This window comes from Nestor notabilis, unplaced genomic scaffold (assembly GCF_000696875.1).
Source record: "Nestor notabilis isolate BGI_N333 unplaced genomic scaffold, ASM69687v1 scaffold7658, whole genome shotgun sequence".
Lineage (NCBI taxonomy): Eukaryota > Metazoa > Chordata > Aves > Psittaciformes > Psittacidae > Nestor > Nestor notabilis.
In genome coordinates, this window is record NW_009940559.1 from 87,502 (window position 1) to 105,617 (window position 18,116).

The 18,116-nt window shown below is 39.8% G+C and overlaps 1 protein-coding gene across 1 annotated transcript in view; it reads left to right on the forward strand.

Annotated features, from left to right (window-relative positions):
- The window catches only part of LOC104410297 (titin-like), a 114,772-nt gene that overhangs the window by 87,135 nt on the left and 9,521 nt on the right, over positions 1-18,116 (forward strand). The window contains exons 115-143 of the mRNA XM_010020419.1: positions 24-611; positions 712-1,014; positions 1,180-1,476; positions 2,133-2,420; positions 2,505-2,804; positions 2,896-3,198; positions 3,367-3,672; positions 3,785-5,551; positions 5,641-5,937; positions 6,489-6,776; positions 6,869-7,168; positions 7,247-9,313; positions 9,410-9,712; positions 9,794-10,099; positions 10,194-10,484; positions 10,604-10,903; positions 11,032-11,337; positions 11,586-11,891; positions 12,000-12,281; positions 12,567-13,160; positions 13,262-13,549; positions 13,640-13,939; positions 14,394-14,696; positions 14,964-15,266; positions 15,387-15,971; positions 16,109-16,414; positions 16,515-16,814; positions 17,063-17,638; positions 17,731-18,036. Of these exons, the coding sequence (XP_010018721.1) occupies positions 24-611; positions 712-1,014; positions 1,180-1,476; positions 2,133-2,420; positions 2,505-2,804; positions 2,896-3,198; positions 3,367-3,672; positions 3,785-5,551; positions 5,641-5,937; positions 6,489-6,776; positions 6,869-7,168; positions 7,247-9,313; positions 9,410-9,712; positions 9,794-10,099; positions 10,194-10,484; positions 10,604-10,903; positions 11,032-11,337; positions 11,586-11,891; positions 12,000-12,281; positions 12,567-13,160; positions 13,262-13,549; positions 13,640-13,939; positions 14,394-14,696; positions 14,964-15,266; positions 15,387-15,971; positions 16,109-16,414; positions 16,515-16,814; positions 17,063-17,638; positions 17,731-18,036 (13,059 nt within the window). The remainder of the gene's footprint in view (positions 1-23; positions 612-711; positions 1,015-1,179; positions 1,477-2,132; positions 2,421-2,504; positions 2,805-2,895; positions 3,199-3,366; positions 3,673-3,784; positions 5,552-5,640; positions 5,938-6,488; positions 6,777-6,868; positions 7,169-7,246; positions 9,314-9,409; positions 9,713-9,793; positions 10,100-10,193; positions 10,485-10,603; positions 10,904-11,031; positions 11,338-11,585; positions 11,892-11,999; positions 12,282-12,566; positions 13,161-13,261; positions 13,550-13,639; positions 13,940-14,393; positions 14,697-14,963; positions 15,267-15,386; positions 15,972-16,108; positions 16,415-16,514; positions 16,815-17,062; positions 17,639-17,730; positions 18,037-18,116) is intronic.

Consider the following 18,116-nt stretch of genomic DNA (forward strand, 5'->3'; position numbering starts at 1 on the left):
TTTGAAAATGTTTTCTTTTTCAGAATCTCCTGAGATTGACATGAAGGGCTTCCCTCATAACACTGTATATATTCGAGCAGGATCAAACCTGAAAGTTGAAATTCCAGTTTCTGGAAAACCAGTGCCAAAGGTGACATTGTCTAGAGATGGTGTTCCACTGAAACCTACCATGAGATTTCACACAGAAACCACTGCAGAAAGTCTCATCATTAACCTTAAAGAAAGTGTGGCTGCTGATGCTGGCAGATATGATATTACTGCTGCCAACTCAAGTGGCACCACAAAATCATTTGTTAATATTGTCGTGCTGGATAGACCAGGTCCTCCTGTTGGTCCTGTTGTCCTTAGCGATATCACTGAAGAGAGTGTAACACTCAGATGGCAGCCACCAGCTTATGATGGTGGTAGTCAAGTTACCAACTATATTGTACTGAAAAGAGAAACAAGTACTGCTGCTTGGTCTGAAGTGTCTGCAACTGTTGCTAGAACTATTATTAAAGTTATGAAGCTCACAACAGGAGAAGAATACCAGTTCCGCATCAAAGCTGAGAACCGCTTTGGCATCAGTGATCACATAGACTCACAATGTGTGGTTGTCAAGCTTCCTTACAGTGAGTAATATACTTCTCATGCTATAGGTCAGTGTTTTAATGCTCTGATGTTGAAAACATAATTTTGTTAATAATTAAACACTTCTTTTTATATCATCAGCTACCCCTGGACCTCCTTCCACACCATGGGTCACAAATGTCACCCGAGAGAGTATTACTGTTGGATGGCATGAACCAGTCACTAATGGTGGCAGTGCAGTCACTGGATACCACCTGGAAATGAAAGACAGGAATAGCATATTATGGCAGAAGGCTAACAAGACCCTTATTCGCACAACTCACTTCAAAGTCACCACCATCAGTGCTGGCCTTATCTATGAATTTAGGGTTTATGCAGAAAATGCAGCTGGCATTGGAAAAGCAAGCCGTGCTTCTGATCCAGTCCTTGCAATTGATGCTTGTGGTATGTATGTTCTAGAAAATAAAGAAGCTCAACCATTTAAGTATTGCTTTGGTTTTGTTTCTTTGGGTTTTCTTTTCCCCCTGTGTGATATCCTGTGATGTACACTAAGCCAATATCCAAGCCAGCTGTTATTCATTAGCAATACTGTGATGTTTCCTACTGCAGAACCACCAAGAAACGTTCGTGTCTCAGATATTTCCAAGACTGCTATCACTCTGACATGGCAGAAGCCAGCATTTGATGGTGGTAGCAAGATCACTGGATACATCGTAGAAAAACGTGATCTTCCAGATGGCAGATGGACAAAAGCTAGCTTCACCAATGTTATTGAGACTCAATTCACAATATCTGGTCTGACACAGAATTCCCGGTATGAATTCCGGATCTTTGCTAAGAATGCCATTGGTTCCATTAGTAATCCCTCAGATGTTGTGGGTCCTATCACATGTGTTGATACATACGGTAAGTGCTTTGCAATGATATAACAGTGCTGTTTTGTGGCAGTATCAGTAGGAAGCTTAAAGGCAACACTGTTTTGTGCAACCATAGTTTTTTTAATATGGAAGGCTAGTTTACAGTGATTTATTCAATAAGCTTGAATAACTGTGACTATTTTGACATGATTGTAATGAACATCTTTGGCTGTATCTGCACTTTTAAAGTCTTATCATAGAATAGAATTGTAGAATCAACTAGGTTGGAAAAGTCTTTTAAGATCATCAAGTCCAACCACTACACCAGGACAGCCCCAGACCACCACTAAACCATGTCACTGAGGACCTCATCTATACATTTTTTGAACACTTTCAGGGAAAGCGGTTCCACCACTTCCCTGAGAAAATCTTTATTGTTTGAGCAACAGAAGTCTACCCATGCCCCATGGCCAAAGTGATTATATTTATACATGTGGTTGCCTTTTCTTGTTGGAATTAGTTCTAACTTGTTCTAGGTTTATGATTTAAGTTACACATGCTATCTTTACTTCAGTCTATAATTCTAAAATGCCTGTAATAAATTGCTTAAGTAAATTCACTTAAGTAAAGTACAGTTATTTTTGGCTTTATTAAATACAAGTCTAAAATATGTATGTTTTTAACTTATTCATATTTTTTCTTAAGGTGCACCTGAAATCGATGTGCCACCAGAATATACAGAAGTGGTGAAATATAAAGCAGGAACTTCCGTGAAGTTAAAACTAGGCATCTCGGGCAAGCCTATACCCACAATTGAGTGGTTCAAAAATAACAACGAGGTACAAACCAGTGCACTAGTGTCTATTGAAAACACAACAGAATTTGCTTCTATACTCATCAAGGATGCAACTCGACTGAACAGTGGCACCTATGAATTAAAATTGAAGAATGTCATGGGTTCAGCATCAGCTCATGTTAGACTACAGATACTTGGTATGTCTTAAGATACAACTGTATCATACTATGAAACAATAATTCAGTAATAAATACTTAACATCTTTCTTCTGCCTTCCACAGACAAGCCAGGACCCCCAGGTGGACCTATACAGTTTAAGACAGTCACTGCTGAAAAGATTACAATAACGTGGGACCCGCCAGTGGATGATGGCGGTGCACCTGTAACACACTATGTTGTTGAAAAGCGGGAGACAAGTCGGGTTGTATGGTCTTTAATTTCTGAAAAACTGGAGGGGTGTATCATAACTACAACAAAACTTATCAAAGGAAATGAATATGTGTTCCGTGTCCGTGGTGTAAACAAGTTTGGAGTTGGTGATCCACTGGAGTCTGAACCCATTATAGCCAAAAATTCATTTGGTAAGAAGCATATAAAATAACTTATGTAACTCAATCATCTTGTGTATTATTTGTAAGTGGTACTGATCTACTGCTATATTTTTTTATTCAGTTACACCTGGACCACCTAGTGTACCAGAAGTCACAATGATAACCAAAAATTCTATGACCGTTGTCTGGAATAGGCCCACTGTTGATGGAGGCAGTGAAATATCAGGATATTTTCTTGAGAAGCGTGACAAGAAGAGTCTGAGTTGGTTCAAGGTTACTAAAGAAACCATCCGGGACACCAGACAAAAAGTAACAGGCCTGACTGAAAACAGTGAATATCATTTCCGAGTTTGTGCTGTCAATGCTGCTGGACAAGGGCCATTCTCTGAAGCTTCTGATTTCTACAAAGCCGCAGATCCTGTTGGTAAGATACATGCAGTATTCCTAATTGGTTAGAAATCAATGGACAATGAGCAATTAGGATGGGATTGCACTAACAGAACTGAGGGCAGATTTTATTCCTTTTTATGGTTAATAGTAAATATGGTTTCTCTTTTGTCTCCTTCTCTCCCCCGTAAACTATCACTTACAGATAAGCCAGGTTCACCAACAAAGCTGAAGGTTGTGGATACAACCAAGACATCTGTCACCCTTGGCTGGGTTAAACCTGCTTATGATGGAGGAAGTCCAATTACCAGCTATGTGGTGGAGAAAAGAGAAGGTGAAGAGCAAGAATGGACTGTAGTCAGTACTAAGGGAGAAGTGAGAACAACTGAGTATGTTGTATCCCACCTTCAGCCAAGTGTTAATTATTATTTCCGCGTGTCTGCTATAAATTGTGCTGGACAAGGAGAGCCTATTGAAATGATGGAACCCGTTCAAGCTAAAGATATTCTCGGTACTTTTACATTTTTCTGTTTTGGTTTTTTGTTTATTTGTTGGATTTTTTTCAAAGCATTTCTTATTTTACATTCCAAGCATGGATTATTAATTTTTACTTATTTCCACAGTGGCACCAGAGATTGATCTGGATGTTGCTCTCCAGACCTCTATTATTGCTAAAGCGGGTGAAGATGTGCAAATGATGATTCCATTCAAAGGAAGACCTCCTCCAACAGTCACATGGAGAAAGGGTGACAAGAATCTTGGGATTGATGAAAGATATATCATCCAGAACACAGAATCATCTACACTACTTACTATTCCGCAAGTTACCCGAAATGATACAGGAAAATATGTTCTTACAATAGAAAATGGAGTTGGAGAAGCAAAATCCACATTTGTGAATGTAAAAGTACTTGACACACCATCTGCCTGCCAGAAGCTGCAGCTTAAGCATGTTTCCCGTGGCACAGTTACACTGGTATGGGAGCCACCTCTCATCAATGGTGGTTCTGAAATAACAAATTATGTTGTTGAAAAAAGAGATGCTACAAAGAGGGCCTGGTCGACTGTAACAACAAAGTGTTCTCATACTACCTTTAAGCTAACTAACCTGTCAGAGAAGACTGCATTCTTCTTCCGTGTTCTTGCTGAAAATGAAATTGGACTGGGTGAACCTTGTGAGACATCTGAACCAGTGAAAGCTGCAGACATACCTGGACCTGTAAAAGACCTAGCCATGAAAGATTCTACAAAGACATCTGTTAAATTGCAATGGAGCAAACCTGACTATGATGGTGGTAGCATTATATCAGACTATGTTATTGAAAAGAAATTGCAGGAAGAAAAAGAATGGACATATGCAGGCACAAGCAAAAGCTGTGAATTTGAAGTTGAAAAACTTAAGGAGCTTTCTGTCATGGAATTCAGGGTCTTTGCTAAAAATGAAAAAGGCAAGAGTGACAGTGTTACTGTTGGACCCATTACAGTGAAAGAACATATAATAACACCTGAAGCTGACCTTTCTGATATTCCTGGAGGTCAAATTTCAGTAAGAATTGGACATAACCTGCTTATTGAATTACCCTTTAAAGGTAAACCTAAGCCATCAATGAGCTGGCTGAAGGACAATCTCCCTCTAAAGGAAACTGAACATCTTCGTTTCAAGAAAACTGAAAACAAAATAAGCTTAAGCATCAAGAACGTGAAAAAGGAGCATGGTGGCAAATATACTTTAATTCTTGACAATGTAGTCTGCAGAAAAACATTCACAATCACTGTCATCACTCTTGGGCCTCCATCAAAGCCAAAAGCACCTTTAAGACTAGATGAAATCAAAGCAGATAGTGTAGTTTTGTCATGGGAAGCTCCTGAAGATGATGGTGGAGGAGAAATTACTGGCTACAGTATTGAGAAGAGAGAAACTTCACAAATGAACTGGAAATTGGTGTGTTCAAGTGCTGCAAGAACAACCTTCAAAGTACCAAACCTTGTTAAAGACATTGAATATCAGTTTAGAGTTCGTGCAGAAAACAGATATGGAGTGAGTCCACCTCTTGTCTCAGCGGATGTTGTGGCAAAACATCAGTTTAGACCACCAGGTGCCCCAGGCAAGCCTGTTGTATACAACATAACCGCTGATGGAATGACCATATCTTGGGATGCTCCTGTTTATGATGGCGGCTCAGAGATTATTGGATACCATGTTGAAAAGAAGGAAAGAAACAGTATTTTGTGGCAAAAGGTTAATGTTGCATTAATATCTAGCAGAGAATACAGGATTACCGGACTGCTTGAGGGCCTGGATTACCAGTTCCAAGTATACGCTGAAAACGCTGCAGGTCTAAGCCGAGCTAGTGAGCCAAGCAAATTTACTTTGGCAGTCTCTCCAGTGGGTGAGTGAATGATCAATCCAAGAAAATGTTGTCCTTGTGGAATATGGTGTGAGTAGTAATAAAATAAATTTTAATTCTTTTCCTTTCAGACCCACCTGGTACTCCCGATTACATTGATGTTACCAGGGAAACAGTCACCCTTAAATGGACCCCACCACTGCGTGATGGAGGCAGTAAGATTGTGGCTTACAGCATTGAGAAACGGCAAGGAAGTGAAGACCGTTGGCTCAGATGTAACTTTACTGACGTCAGTGAATGCCAATATACAGTTACAGGACTCAGTTCAGGTGACAGATATGAATTTAGAGTGCTTGCAAGAAATGCTGTTGGTACAATCAGCCCTCCTTCACAGTCTTCAGGCTATATCATGACCAGAGATGAAAACGGTAAGCATTATTCCTTAATATACTTGTATTTGGGTACTGAAGCCAGCTAGAGCTTCTGGCTGTAGTGGTGGGAAATAGGAGGCCAAGGGAGGTGGAATGTGTGACTGAGGTCCTTCCAGTCAACTCAGAACATTTCTGTTTGTACTTTAAGGTGGAAGGGTCTAAATTAAAGACCCAAATCTGGCAGACATAGGTAATCAATTGCTGAAAGGCATGGCACTCTATATTTTTGCTGGATAAGCAGCAGTAGGAAAGTTGGAAACAAATCATAAACTCTGCATCATATTCTGATGCACTGAATTTAGAAATGAAAATGTGTCTCAGGTAGCTTAGCATACTGTAACAGCATATATTACTGGTGTCTTTCGTCTTAATATGATGCATTTTGTACTTAGGGGAAAAATAAGTTTACAGTTCATATAAAAACTGCTTTTTAGAAAATACCAGAAAGAATTCTATATATAACAATCTTTTATAATTAGTACATTGAAAATTTTATCAGGAAAAAATACTGAGCTATATAGGAACTGAATTATATTTTCCTTTTTTAGTTGCTCCAACAATTGAATTTGGCCCTGAGCACTTTGAAGGACTTACTGTTAAAGCTGGAGAGAGCATTAGACTTAAAGCTCTAATCAAAGGACGTCCAGTACCTAAGGTGACATGGTTTAAAGATGGTAAGGAGATTGAGAAAATAATGAATATAGAAATAACTACTGCTATTGGATATAGCACAATCTTCATCAGAGATGCTATCCGGGATCATCGTGGAGTGTACACAGTAGAAGCCAAAAATGCATCAGGCACTAAACGAGAAGATATTACCATCAGAGTACAAGGTACTGCACCAAACACTTTCAGCATGGTCTTTTAAAATAGTATCTTTTTCTAAGTGGTAACAAGTTGTAATTCTGAACCTTTAAAATTTCAGACACACCAGGAAAAGTTGGTGGACCAATACGATTCACAAACATTACTGGAGAGAAAGTCACATTATGGTGGGAGCCTCCAGCTAATGATGGTTGCGCTTCTATTTCCCACTACATAATTGAAAAACGTGAAACCAGCAGAATTGCTTGGGCATTAGTTGAAGATAAATGTGAAGCTTGCAGCTACACAGCACTTAAATTAATTAAAGGAAATGAGTACCAGTTCCGTGTCTCTGCAGTGAACAAATTTGGAGTTGGCAGACCATTGGAGTCTGATCCAGTTACCGCACAAATACCTTACAGTAAGTCTCCACCTCATCCTCTAGAAATAACTGTGGAGTTGCCAGCTTCTCTTTCTAATGACATTTTTCTCTTTTTAGCTATCCCTGATGCACCAGGGACTCCAGAGCCTACCAACATAACAGGAGACAGTATCACACTCACATGGGCAAGACCAGCATCAGATGGTGGAAGCGAGATAAATGAGTATATTCTAGAAAGGAGAGAAAAGAAGAGCATGCGCTGGGTTAAAGTATCCAGTAAGAGGCCTATTACTGAGAACAGACACAGAGTAACTGGCCTTATTGAAGGCAATGAGTATGAGTTCCATGTCATGGCTGAAAATGCTGCAGGAGTTGGACCTCCAAGTGATGTTTCAAAACTGATTAAATGTAGAGAACCAGTCAGCCCACCAAGTGCTCCTAATGTTGTGAAGGTGACAGATACATCAAAGACTAGTGTAAGCTTGGAGTGGACCAAGCCAGTTTTTGATGGAGGCATGGAAATAATTGGATACATCATTGAGATGTGCAAAGCCAATCTTGAAGCATGGCAGAAAGTCAATGCAGAGACTGTTCTTGCTACTAAATATACCGTTGTTGATTTGGAGGCAGGAGAACACTACAAGTTCAGAGTTAGTGCTGTCAATGGTGCTGGCAAAGGAGAAAGTTGTGAAATTCCTGCTTCAGTTCAAACTGTGGACAGGCTTTCTGCACCTGAAATTGATATTGATGCAAACTTCAAGCAGACTCATATTGTAAGAGCAGGTGCAAGCATTCGTCTATTTATTGCCTTCTCTGGAAGACCTGTTCCTACTGCTGTATGGTCCAAAGCAGATGCTAATCTCAGCTTGCGTGCTGACATTCAAACAACTGATTCATTCAGCACATTGACTGTGGAGGAATGCAATAGAAATGATGCTGGCAAGTATGTCTTTACTGTGGAAAACAACAGTGGAAGTAAGTCTATTACATTTACTGTCAAGGTTTTGGACACACCTGGTCCACCAGGTCCTATTACATTTAAAGATGTGACTCGAAGTTCTATAACTTTAATGTGGGATGCTCCTGTTCTGGATGGAGGTTCACGTATCCATCACTACATTGTGGAAAAACGAGAAGCAAGCCGTCGTAGCTGGCAAGTGGTGAGTTCAAAATGCACTCGACAAATCTTTAAGGTCTCTGATCTGGCTGAAGGTATGCCGTATTACTACCGAGTGTCAGCAGAAAATGAGTACGGTGTAGGTGAACCCTGTGAATTAACAGAACCAGTTGTAGCCACAGAAGAACCTGCTCCACCTAAGAGACTAGATATTGTTGATACAACCAAATCTTCTGCAGTTTTAGCTTGGCTTAAACCTGATCATGATGGTGGTAGCCGTGTTACTGGATACCTTCTTGAAATGAAACAAAAAGGATCTGACTCCTGGATTGCAGCTGGACAAACCAAACAACTTACTTTCACTGTTGAAGGCCTCATGGAGAACACCGAATATGAGTTCCGGGTCAAGGCAAGGAATGATGCTGGCTACAGTGCACCGAGAGAAGCTTTCTCTTCTGTTATTATTAAGGAGCCACAGATTGAACCAACAGCAGATCTCAGCGAAATAAGCAGACAGCTCATAACATGCAAGGCTGGAAGCACCTTTACTATTGATATACCAATCAGTGGGCGCCCAGCTCCAAAAGTAACATGGAAACTTGAGGAGATGCGGCTGAAGGAAACTGAGAGAGTGACTATCAAGACAACAAAAGACAGAACCACACTGACTGTAAAGGACAGTATGAGAGGTGACTCTGGTAAATACTACCTCACACTTGAAAACACTGCTGGTGTGAAAACATTTGCTGTCACAGTGGTGGTCATAGGAAGGCCAGGTCCTGTCACTGGCCCAATTGAAATATCATCTGTCTCTGCTGAATCCTGTGTGTTGACCTGGAAAGAACCTGAAGATGATGGTGGCAGTGAGATTACAAACTACATTGTAGAAAAACGTGAATCTGGCACAACAGCATGGCAGCTGGTAAATTCCAGTGTGAAACGTACACAAGTCAAAGTCACTCATCTCACAAAATACCAGGAGTACAGTTTCCGAATAAGCTCAGAAAACAGATTTGGTGTTAGCAAACCACTTGAATCAAAACCAATAGTTGCTGAACATCCATTCGGTAAGTGAAACACTTTTCAAAATACGTCCTTTTTCTCTGACTGAAGTATTTGTAACAACTAACGTTTTCCTCCCCTCCCCATCTTTTTTTTGTTAGTCCCACCAAGCCCACCTTCAAGGCCAGAAGTCTATTCTGTGTCTGCAACTGCCATGGCCATTCGCTGGGAGGAACCCTATCATGACGGTGGGAGCAAAGTCATTGGATATTGGGTTGAAAAGAAGGAACGCAACACCATCCTTTGGGTGAAGGAGAACAAAGTGCCATGCTGTGAATGCAACTACAAAGTCATGGGATTGGTGGAAGGTCTAGAATATCAATTCAGAACATATGCTTTAAATGCTGCTGGTGTTAGCAAAGCTAGTGAAGCTTCCAGACCTGTAGTGGCTCAAAATCCAGTTGGTAAGTATTATTTTTAGGGGTACGTTGTTATTTAAGCTTAAATAGAATTGCGTTTCTTATTTTTCTGTTATATTCCTCCAGATCCACCAGGGAGACCAGAAGTAACAGATGTCACCAGATCTACAGTGTCACTGAGCTGGTCAGCACCCCTTTATGATGGTGGAAGCAAAATTATCGGCTATATTATAGAGCGCAAACCATATAATGAATCTGGTGATGGACGCTGGCTGAAATGCAATTATACCATTGTCTCAGAAAACTTTTTTACTGTGACAGCTCTTAGTGAAGATGAAGCATATGAATTCCGTGTACTAGCAAAGAATGCTGCTGGTGTGATTAGCAAAGGATCCGAATCAACTGGTGCTGTCATTTGCAGAGATGAATACTGTAAGATATATTCACTTGGGATAATTAAAACCATAATATTCTATTTTTAGTACTGTCATGTAATTTGTTTTTAATCTCTTTTTCCTTATGACAGCACCACCAAAGGCTGAACTTGATGCCAGACTGCAGGGAGAAGTTGTGACCATCAGGGCTGGATCAGATCTTGTTCTCGATGCAGCCATTGGTGGGAAACCAGAACCAAAAGTCTTCTGGTCCAAAGGTGACAGGGAATTGGATCTATGTGAAAAGATATCTCTGCAATATACCAGCAAACGAGCCATTGCAATTATCAAGTTCTGTGACAGAAGTGATAGTGGAAAATACACTCTAACAGTTAAAAATGCCAGTGGGATGAAACAAATTTCTGTTATTGTCAAAGTGCTTGGTATGTATCCCATGATTAATATTCACACTTAGCATATAAAAACCCCACATTCTTTTAAATAAGAGTGAGATGCTTTTCCTTAGCTGCTAGTAACAACACTTATTTTCATCTTTACCCAGATTCACCAGGTCCATGCGCAGGCAAGATCACAGTTAGCAGAGTAACAGAAGAGAAATGTACTCTGGCATGGAACATTCCTGAGGAAGATGGAGGAGCACAAATCACTCACTATATTGTAGAAAGGCGTGAAACCAGCAGACTTCACTGGGTTATTGTTGAGGCTGAATGCCAGACTTTATCATATGTAGTAACAAAACTTATCAAAAATAATGAATACATCTTCCGTGTGAGAGCTGTCAATAAATATGGACCAGGTGTTCCACTTGAAACAGAACCTGTGATTGCCAGAAATGCTTTCAGTGAGTATTATCTTCCATTCTGCATAAGAAATTGTGGAATATTTCTCATAGGTAAAAAACTTTTTAAATTATAATCACTTTTTCCACCTCATTATTTTATTTTTTTTTTTTTTTTCCCAAAAACCCAGCTATCCCATCACAGCCTGGTGCTCCTGAAGAAGTGAGTGTTGGCAAGGAACATATCATTATTCAGTGGACAAAACCAGAATCAGATGGCGGCAATGAGATTAAGGACTATCTTGTGGACAAACGTGAAAGGAAAAGTCTGCGCTGGACACGAGTGAACAGAGATTACACGGTTTATGATACCAGACTGAAAGTCACTGGTCTCATGGAAGGCAGCCAGTACCAGTTCCGTGTTACTGCAGTGAATGCTGCTGGGAACAGCGAGCCTAGTGAAGCTTCACAATACATGTTATGTAAAGAACCATCATGTAAGTTACCACATTTAAAATGTATTTAATATTTACTTATAATAATGGAGCATAAAGCCACAATGACACTTTGACTGAGATATCCAAAACCACATATAATCTCACTGAACTAGCTAGAATAAACTAATAAACTTAAAAGCAGTTACAGTTAGTTTTAAATGCATTTAGCATTTATCTGTTTAGAAATTGATTTTTACTGTAAAACGTTTCCTGCACCCATGTGAAATGCATTTTCTTCTTTTTCAAAGATACTCCTGCACAACCTTCAGCTCCAAGAGTTGTGGATACTACTAAGCACAGCATAAGTTTAGCATGGTCAAAGCCCACATATGACGGTGGTGCTGACATCTTAGGCTATGTTCTTGAAATGAAAGAAGAAGGTACTGAACAGTGGTATCGACCACATGCAACTGCCACTCTGAGGAATGCTGAGTTCACTGTGACTGGTCTTAAAACAACCCAGAAATACCAATTTAGAGTTGCTGCCACAAATGTGAATGGTATGAGTGAATTTAGTGAATCATCAGCAGAAATAGAACCTGTGGAAAGAATAGGTAATTTGAAAACTTAATGTCTTAATGTATATTTTAAGGAATAATTATATTTTCCTTTAGAACTACTGAAAGATTAATTCATTCCATATTTCTTACACCTTTCATCAGAAATACCTGAACTTGAGCTTGCTGAGGACCTAAAGAAGACAGTTACAGTCAGAGCTGGTGGTTCCCTGCGCCTAATGGTTTCTGTATCTGGCAGACCTGCTCCTGTAATCACGTGGAGCAAGGAGGGTGTTGACCTTGTAAGTCGAGCTATTATTGACACTACAGACAGCTACACTCTTCTTGTTGTGGATAAAGTTAATCGGTATGATGCTGGAAAGTACGTCATTGAGGCTGAAAATCAATCAGGAAAAAAATCTGCAACTATTTCTGTAAGAGTGTATGGTAAGTACTGTTACAATTGTATATTGGCATTTCATCACACATAGTGCACATTGCTCAGGAACAAGAATCATTCACTTCCAAAGGAAGTCTGCAGTTTAAATAACATGAAAATATTTGGGAATTCAGAGAAACAATCTAATCCAAAGTGAAATGCATAGTTTCTAAAGCTGTGCTAGCTTATAAATCAGATGCCAGAGTTGTTTTTTATGCAGAAGCAGTCATTGGCTGTAAAAGGAAAGGATCCAAAAGGAAGAAAAAAAATCTTTTTTTGTTTGTTTGTTTTAGATACACCTGGTCCACCAGCTGCAGTGAGAATTAAGGAAGCATCAAAAGATTCTGTGACACTTACTTGGGATATTCCAACCATTGATGGTGGAGCCCCTGTCAACAATTATATAATTGAGAAACGTGAAGCCTCCATGAGAGCATACAAGACCGTCACTACCAAATGCAGCAAGACATTTTATAGAGTAACTGGACTTCTAGAAGGAGCTTTGTATTATTTCAGAGTACTACCAGAAAACATTTATGGCATCGGTGAAGCTTGTGAAACATCTGATGCAGTACTAGTATCTGATGTCCCCATGGTGCCACAAAAACTCGAAGTGATTGACACCACTAAATCAACTGTTACTCTTGCATGGGAGAAACCACCCCATGATGGTGGCAGCAGGTTGACTGGCTATGTTATTGAGGCCAGCAAAGCTGGAACAGAAAGATGGTTGAAGGTAGTGACACTGAAGCCTACCGTCTATGAGCATACAATTATCTCTCTTAATGAAGGTGAACAGTATTTGTTCAGGGTCAGAGCACAGAATCAGAAGGGTGTGTCAGAACCACGAGAGATTGTCACAGCAGTGACAGTACAAGACCAAAAAGGTAGGTATATACTGTTCAAAAAAACCAGGGTGAAGCTTACATGAAATAAATGTGATATTTATAAAATGGATGTTTAAATTCTCATTATTTTCTTTTCTAAGTTCTACCAACAATTGACTTCACTGGAATACCTCAGAAGACAATTCATGTACCTGCTGGCAAGCCCATTGAATTAGCTATTCCAATTGAAGGACGACCACCTCCAGCTGTATCTTGGTTCTTTGCTGGTTCTAAACTAAAAGAATCAGAACGCATCAAAGTGGAGACTGTTGCAAAAATGACTAAATTAACTGTGCGTGAGACCACCATACATGACACTGGAGAGTATACACTTGAACTAAAGAACACAACTGGAACAGTTACTGATACGATAAAGGTTATAATCCTTGGTAAGAGTTTATGGAAATAATTGTTCATGCTCTTAATCCATCTGAGCTTTGTTACATCAGCAATATGATTCCTTTTCTTCACTTTTCTAGACAAACCTGGACCACCTGTTGGACCTATCCGAATTGATGAAGTTGATGCAAATTATGTAACCATTTCCTGGGAGCCACCTGAACTGGATGGTGGAGCTACCCTCAGTGGCTATGTGGTAGAACAGCGTGATGCTCACCGCCCTGGATGGCTGCCAGTTTCAGAGTCAGTAACCAGGACAATGTTTAAGTTCACCAGACTTGTTGAAGGTGCAGAATATGTGTTCCGCGTGGCTGCTACAAACCGCTTTGGAATTGGATCTTACCTGCAGTCTGAAATTATAGAATGCAAGAGCAGAATCCGTAAGTCTGAATTTTTGTTTATTTTCTACCTTTAAAAATAAAAATATATATTTAAATGGGCTTCTATATCCACACATAGATAAATATTTTCTAGATGTTACTGCTTCCTTTTGCCAGATAAAATGTTACATTATGATGCACAGTATTCTTCTTTCATTTCCTGAGAAAAAATGGCATCCATAAATCGATGTAGAATTTACAGATGTACTGCACAGAACCTGGATGATAAACTTGGATTTTCTGCTCAGGTCTATGACTAGCTTTCAAAAAATTGTTTCACCCCATAAAAAAACAGTATTTCACTGACCTAGTTTGTAAAATACTTTGATATCTGCTGATAAAAAGAGTTTGATAGGACACTGATATTACACTGTCATTCACAGTATGTTGCATGCTGCTAATGTGTAGAATCATTTGACGCTTTCTTCACTAATTCTGTGTTATGTTTTTATAGGTATTCCTGGTCCTCCTGGCACTCCAGAAGTGTTTGATATTTCTAGAGATGGCATGACATTAACTTGGTATCCTCCAGAAGATGATGGTGACTCACAGATTACTGGTTATATTGTGGAACGCAAAGAAGTTAGAGCAGATAGGTGGATCCGTGTAAATAAAGTTCCAGTCACTATGACTCGTTACCGTTCCACTGGCTTGGTTGAAGGATTAGAATATGAGCACCGAGTCACTGCAATCAATGCCAGAGGCACTGGGAAACCCAGCCGTCCTTCCAAGTCTGCTGTTGCCAGAGATCCAATTGGTAAGTGATTTCCTATGTAGATTAAGCTCATTCTGGCAGAAGAGAATGACACTAGTAAAAATAACTCTTCTCCTTTTTTTTTTTTTTTTTTTTGTTTCTAATTCGGGAATTTATCTGGGTGTATTAACAAATCAGATTCTTACTGGAGAAGACCAAGAAAATATTAGTGAAAATCTTTCATTCTAAGTTTTCCTGTATAAATCTAATAGATGTATTTTAAATATTCATTAACAAGATCCCACTCTCCCATCTGATCTTCTCTTCCAGCTCCTCCAGGTAAACCTCAGAATCCAAGAGTAACTGATACAACAAGAACATCTGTCTCCCTGGCTTGGAGTCCACCAGAAGATGAAGGTGGTTCTAAAGTTACTGGCTACTTAATTGAGATGCAGAAGGTTGATCAATTTGAATGGACCAAATGCAATACCACACCAACCAAGATTCGTGAATACACCTTGACACATCTACCCCAGGGCGCAGAGTACAGATTCCGTGTACTAGCCTGTAATGCTGGTGGACCAGGAGAACCTGCTGATGTGCCAGGAACCGTCAAAATAACAGAAATGCTTGGTAAGACACTTCAAGTCTTAACTATCATTGAAATTTGTCCTAAAAATATATTTGGCTAAAGCAGGTATGATTTCATCTGCAAAACACACATAGCATGATGTTATGTGGGTTTTTTTCCAGAATATCCTGACTATGAACTTGATGAAAAATACCAGGAAGGTCTCATGGTGAGACAAGGTGGAGTTATCAGGCTTACAATACCCATTAAGGGTAAGCCCATCCCAATATGCAAATGGACAAAAGAAGGACATGATATCAGCAAAAGGGCCATGATTGCGACTTCTGACACTCACACAGAACTTGTGATCAAGGATGCAGAAAGAGAAGATTCAGGCACCTATGATTTGGCACTTGAAAACAAGTGTGGCAAAAAAGCTGTGTATATTAAAGTCAGAGTGATTGGCATTCCGAATCCACCAGAAGGGCCTCTTGAGTATGATGATATACAAGCTCGTTCCGTCAGAGTTAGCTGGAGACCTCCCACAGATGATGGTGGTGCAGATATCCTAGGTTACATTGTTGAGAGACGAGAAGTACCAAAGACTGCCTGGTACACTGTTGACTCTAGAGTGAAAGGGACATCACTGGTGGTGAAAGGGCTAAAAGAAAATGTGGAATATCACTTCCGTGTTTCTGCTGAAAACCATTTCGGTATTAGCAAATCTCTCAAATCTGAAGAACCAGCAGTGCCAAAGACACCTCTAAGTAAGTCCCCTTTTATATCTTTTTTAAAAACAATTTTTAATTACTACATTATGGTTCTGAAAGCGCAATAGTATATGCAAATGTTTTTTATGCTATAGCACTATTATTTCTATCATTTTTGTTACAATTACTAACAGACCCTCCAGAGCCTCCAAACAACCCACCTGAAGTGCTTGATGTTACAAAGAGTTCTGTCAACTTGTCCTGGGCCAGACCTAAAGATGATGGTGGTTCCCGTGTAACTGGCTACTACATTGAACGTAAAGAGACATCTACAGAAAAATGGGTCCGGCATAATAAGACACAGATTACCACTACAATGTACACAGTCACAGGACTTGTTCCAGATGCTGAATATCAATTCCGTATCATTGCGCAAAATGACATAGGTGAAAGTGAAGCAAGTCCTGCTTCTGAACCAGTTGTATGCAAGGATCCATTTGGTAAGAAAATGTTTGCATTAACAGATCTTCTGAAGAGCAGCTTTAAAGAGCAGTGACATTTAGAGAGGAATTTATTTTCTGTATCTATTTTACTTTTTAGACAAACCAAGCCAACCTGGAGAAATTGAGATCACTTCTATATTTAAGGACAGCATTACATTAGAATGGGAACGACCTGAAAGTGATGGTGGCAAAGAGATCCTTGGCTATTGGGTTGAATATCGCCAGTCTGGAGAAAGCACCTGGAAAAAATGCAATAAAGAACGCATCAAGGACAGGCAGTTTACAGTAGGAGGTTTATTAGAGGCTACAGAGTATGAGTTCCGTGTTTTTGCAGAAAATCAGACTGGCCTCAGCAGACCTCGAAGGACTGCTATGGCAGTGAAAACTAAATTAACATGTAAGCAAAACCATATTGTCATATTTCCTGTGATATTGTTGTGATTTGCTGTGTCATAAACCACAGTGCTCCTGCACTTAACATGCTACCTATTTGTTTTACATGCTGTTTGCCAACATGGCTGTCCTAAAGCAAACTCTTTCTACTGTAAGACACACAAGTATAAATGAAAAGTAATTTCCAGTAATATAGTAATAGAGGAAAATTTCATAGTAATCTTAATCATTTTAAAATTTTCTTTGCTGTAGCTGGAGAAGCACCTGCCATCAAAAAAGAAATGCAGGATGTTACAACTAAACTGGGCGAAGCAGCTCAGCTGACATGCCAGATTGTTGGGAGACCTTTGCCTGATATTAAATGGTACCGCTTTGGCAAAGAACTGGTGCAAAGCCGAAAATACAAAATGTCATCTGATGGTCGCAATCATACTCTGACAGTAATGACAGATGAACAGGAGGATGAAGGTCTCTACACTTGTATGGCTACCAATGATGTCGGAGAAATTGAAACAAGTGGCAAGCTATTGTTGCAGGCTCCTCCTCAGTTCCACCCTGGCTTCCCATTGAAAGAGAAGTACTATGCAGGTGCAGGTGGCACCCTCCGCCTCCACGTCGTGTATATTGGCCGACCAGTACCAGCAATAACTTGGTTCTACGGCAACAAACCTTTGAGAGGATCGGAAACAGTTACTATCGAGAACACAGAGCATTATACTCATCTTGCTATGAAGAACGTCCAACACAAGGCTCATGCTGGGAAATACAAAGTGCAACTCAGTAACATATTTGGAACAGTTGACACAGTGCTTAATGTGGAAGTACAAGGTAATTAATTTTATTTTCCGTATTTTTGTGGAATATTTTCTGAAATATTTGCTGGCAAAATAACTAAAAATGTCATGCTTTTTCTTTTACAGATAAGCCAGATAAACCAGTAGGGCCAATTGTTATAGAGTCTATACTGAAGAATTCAGTGGTGATAAGCTGGAAACCACCGGAGGATGATGGAGGTGCTATGATAACCAGTTACATCATAGAGAAACGTGAAGCCAAGGAAGGAGCAGAATGGCAACTTGTATCTTCAAACATTTCAGGCACAACCTGTAGAATTGTTAATCTAACTGAAAATGCAGGCTATTATTTCCGTGTTTCTGCTCAGAACACATATGGCATTAGTGAAGCACTGGAGGTTTCATCAGTTGTTGTTATGAAGCCTCCATTTGGTAAGTAGACGACAAAATATCAACTTCTGTGTGCCCCTGTAATTACAAAGGCAAGCTCATTTCTGGTTTTGCACTTTTTT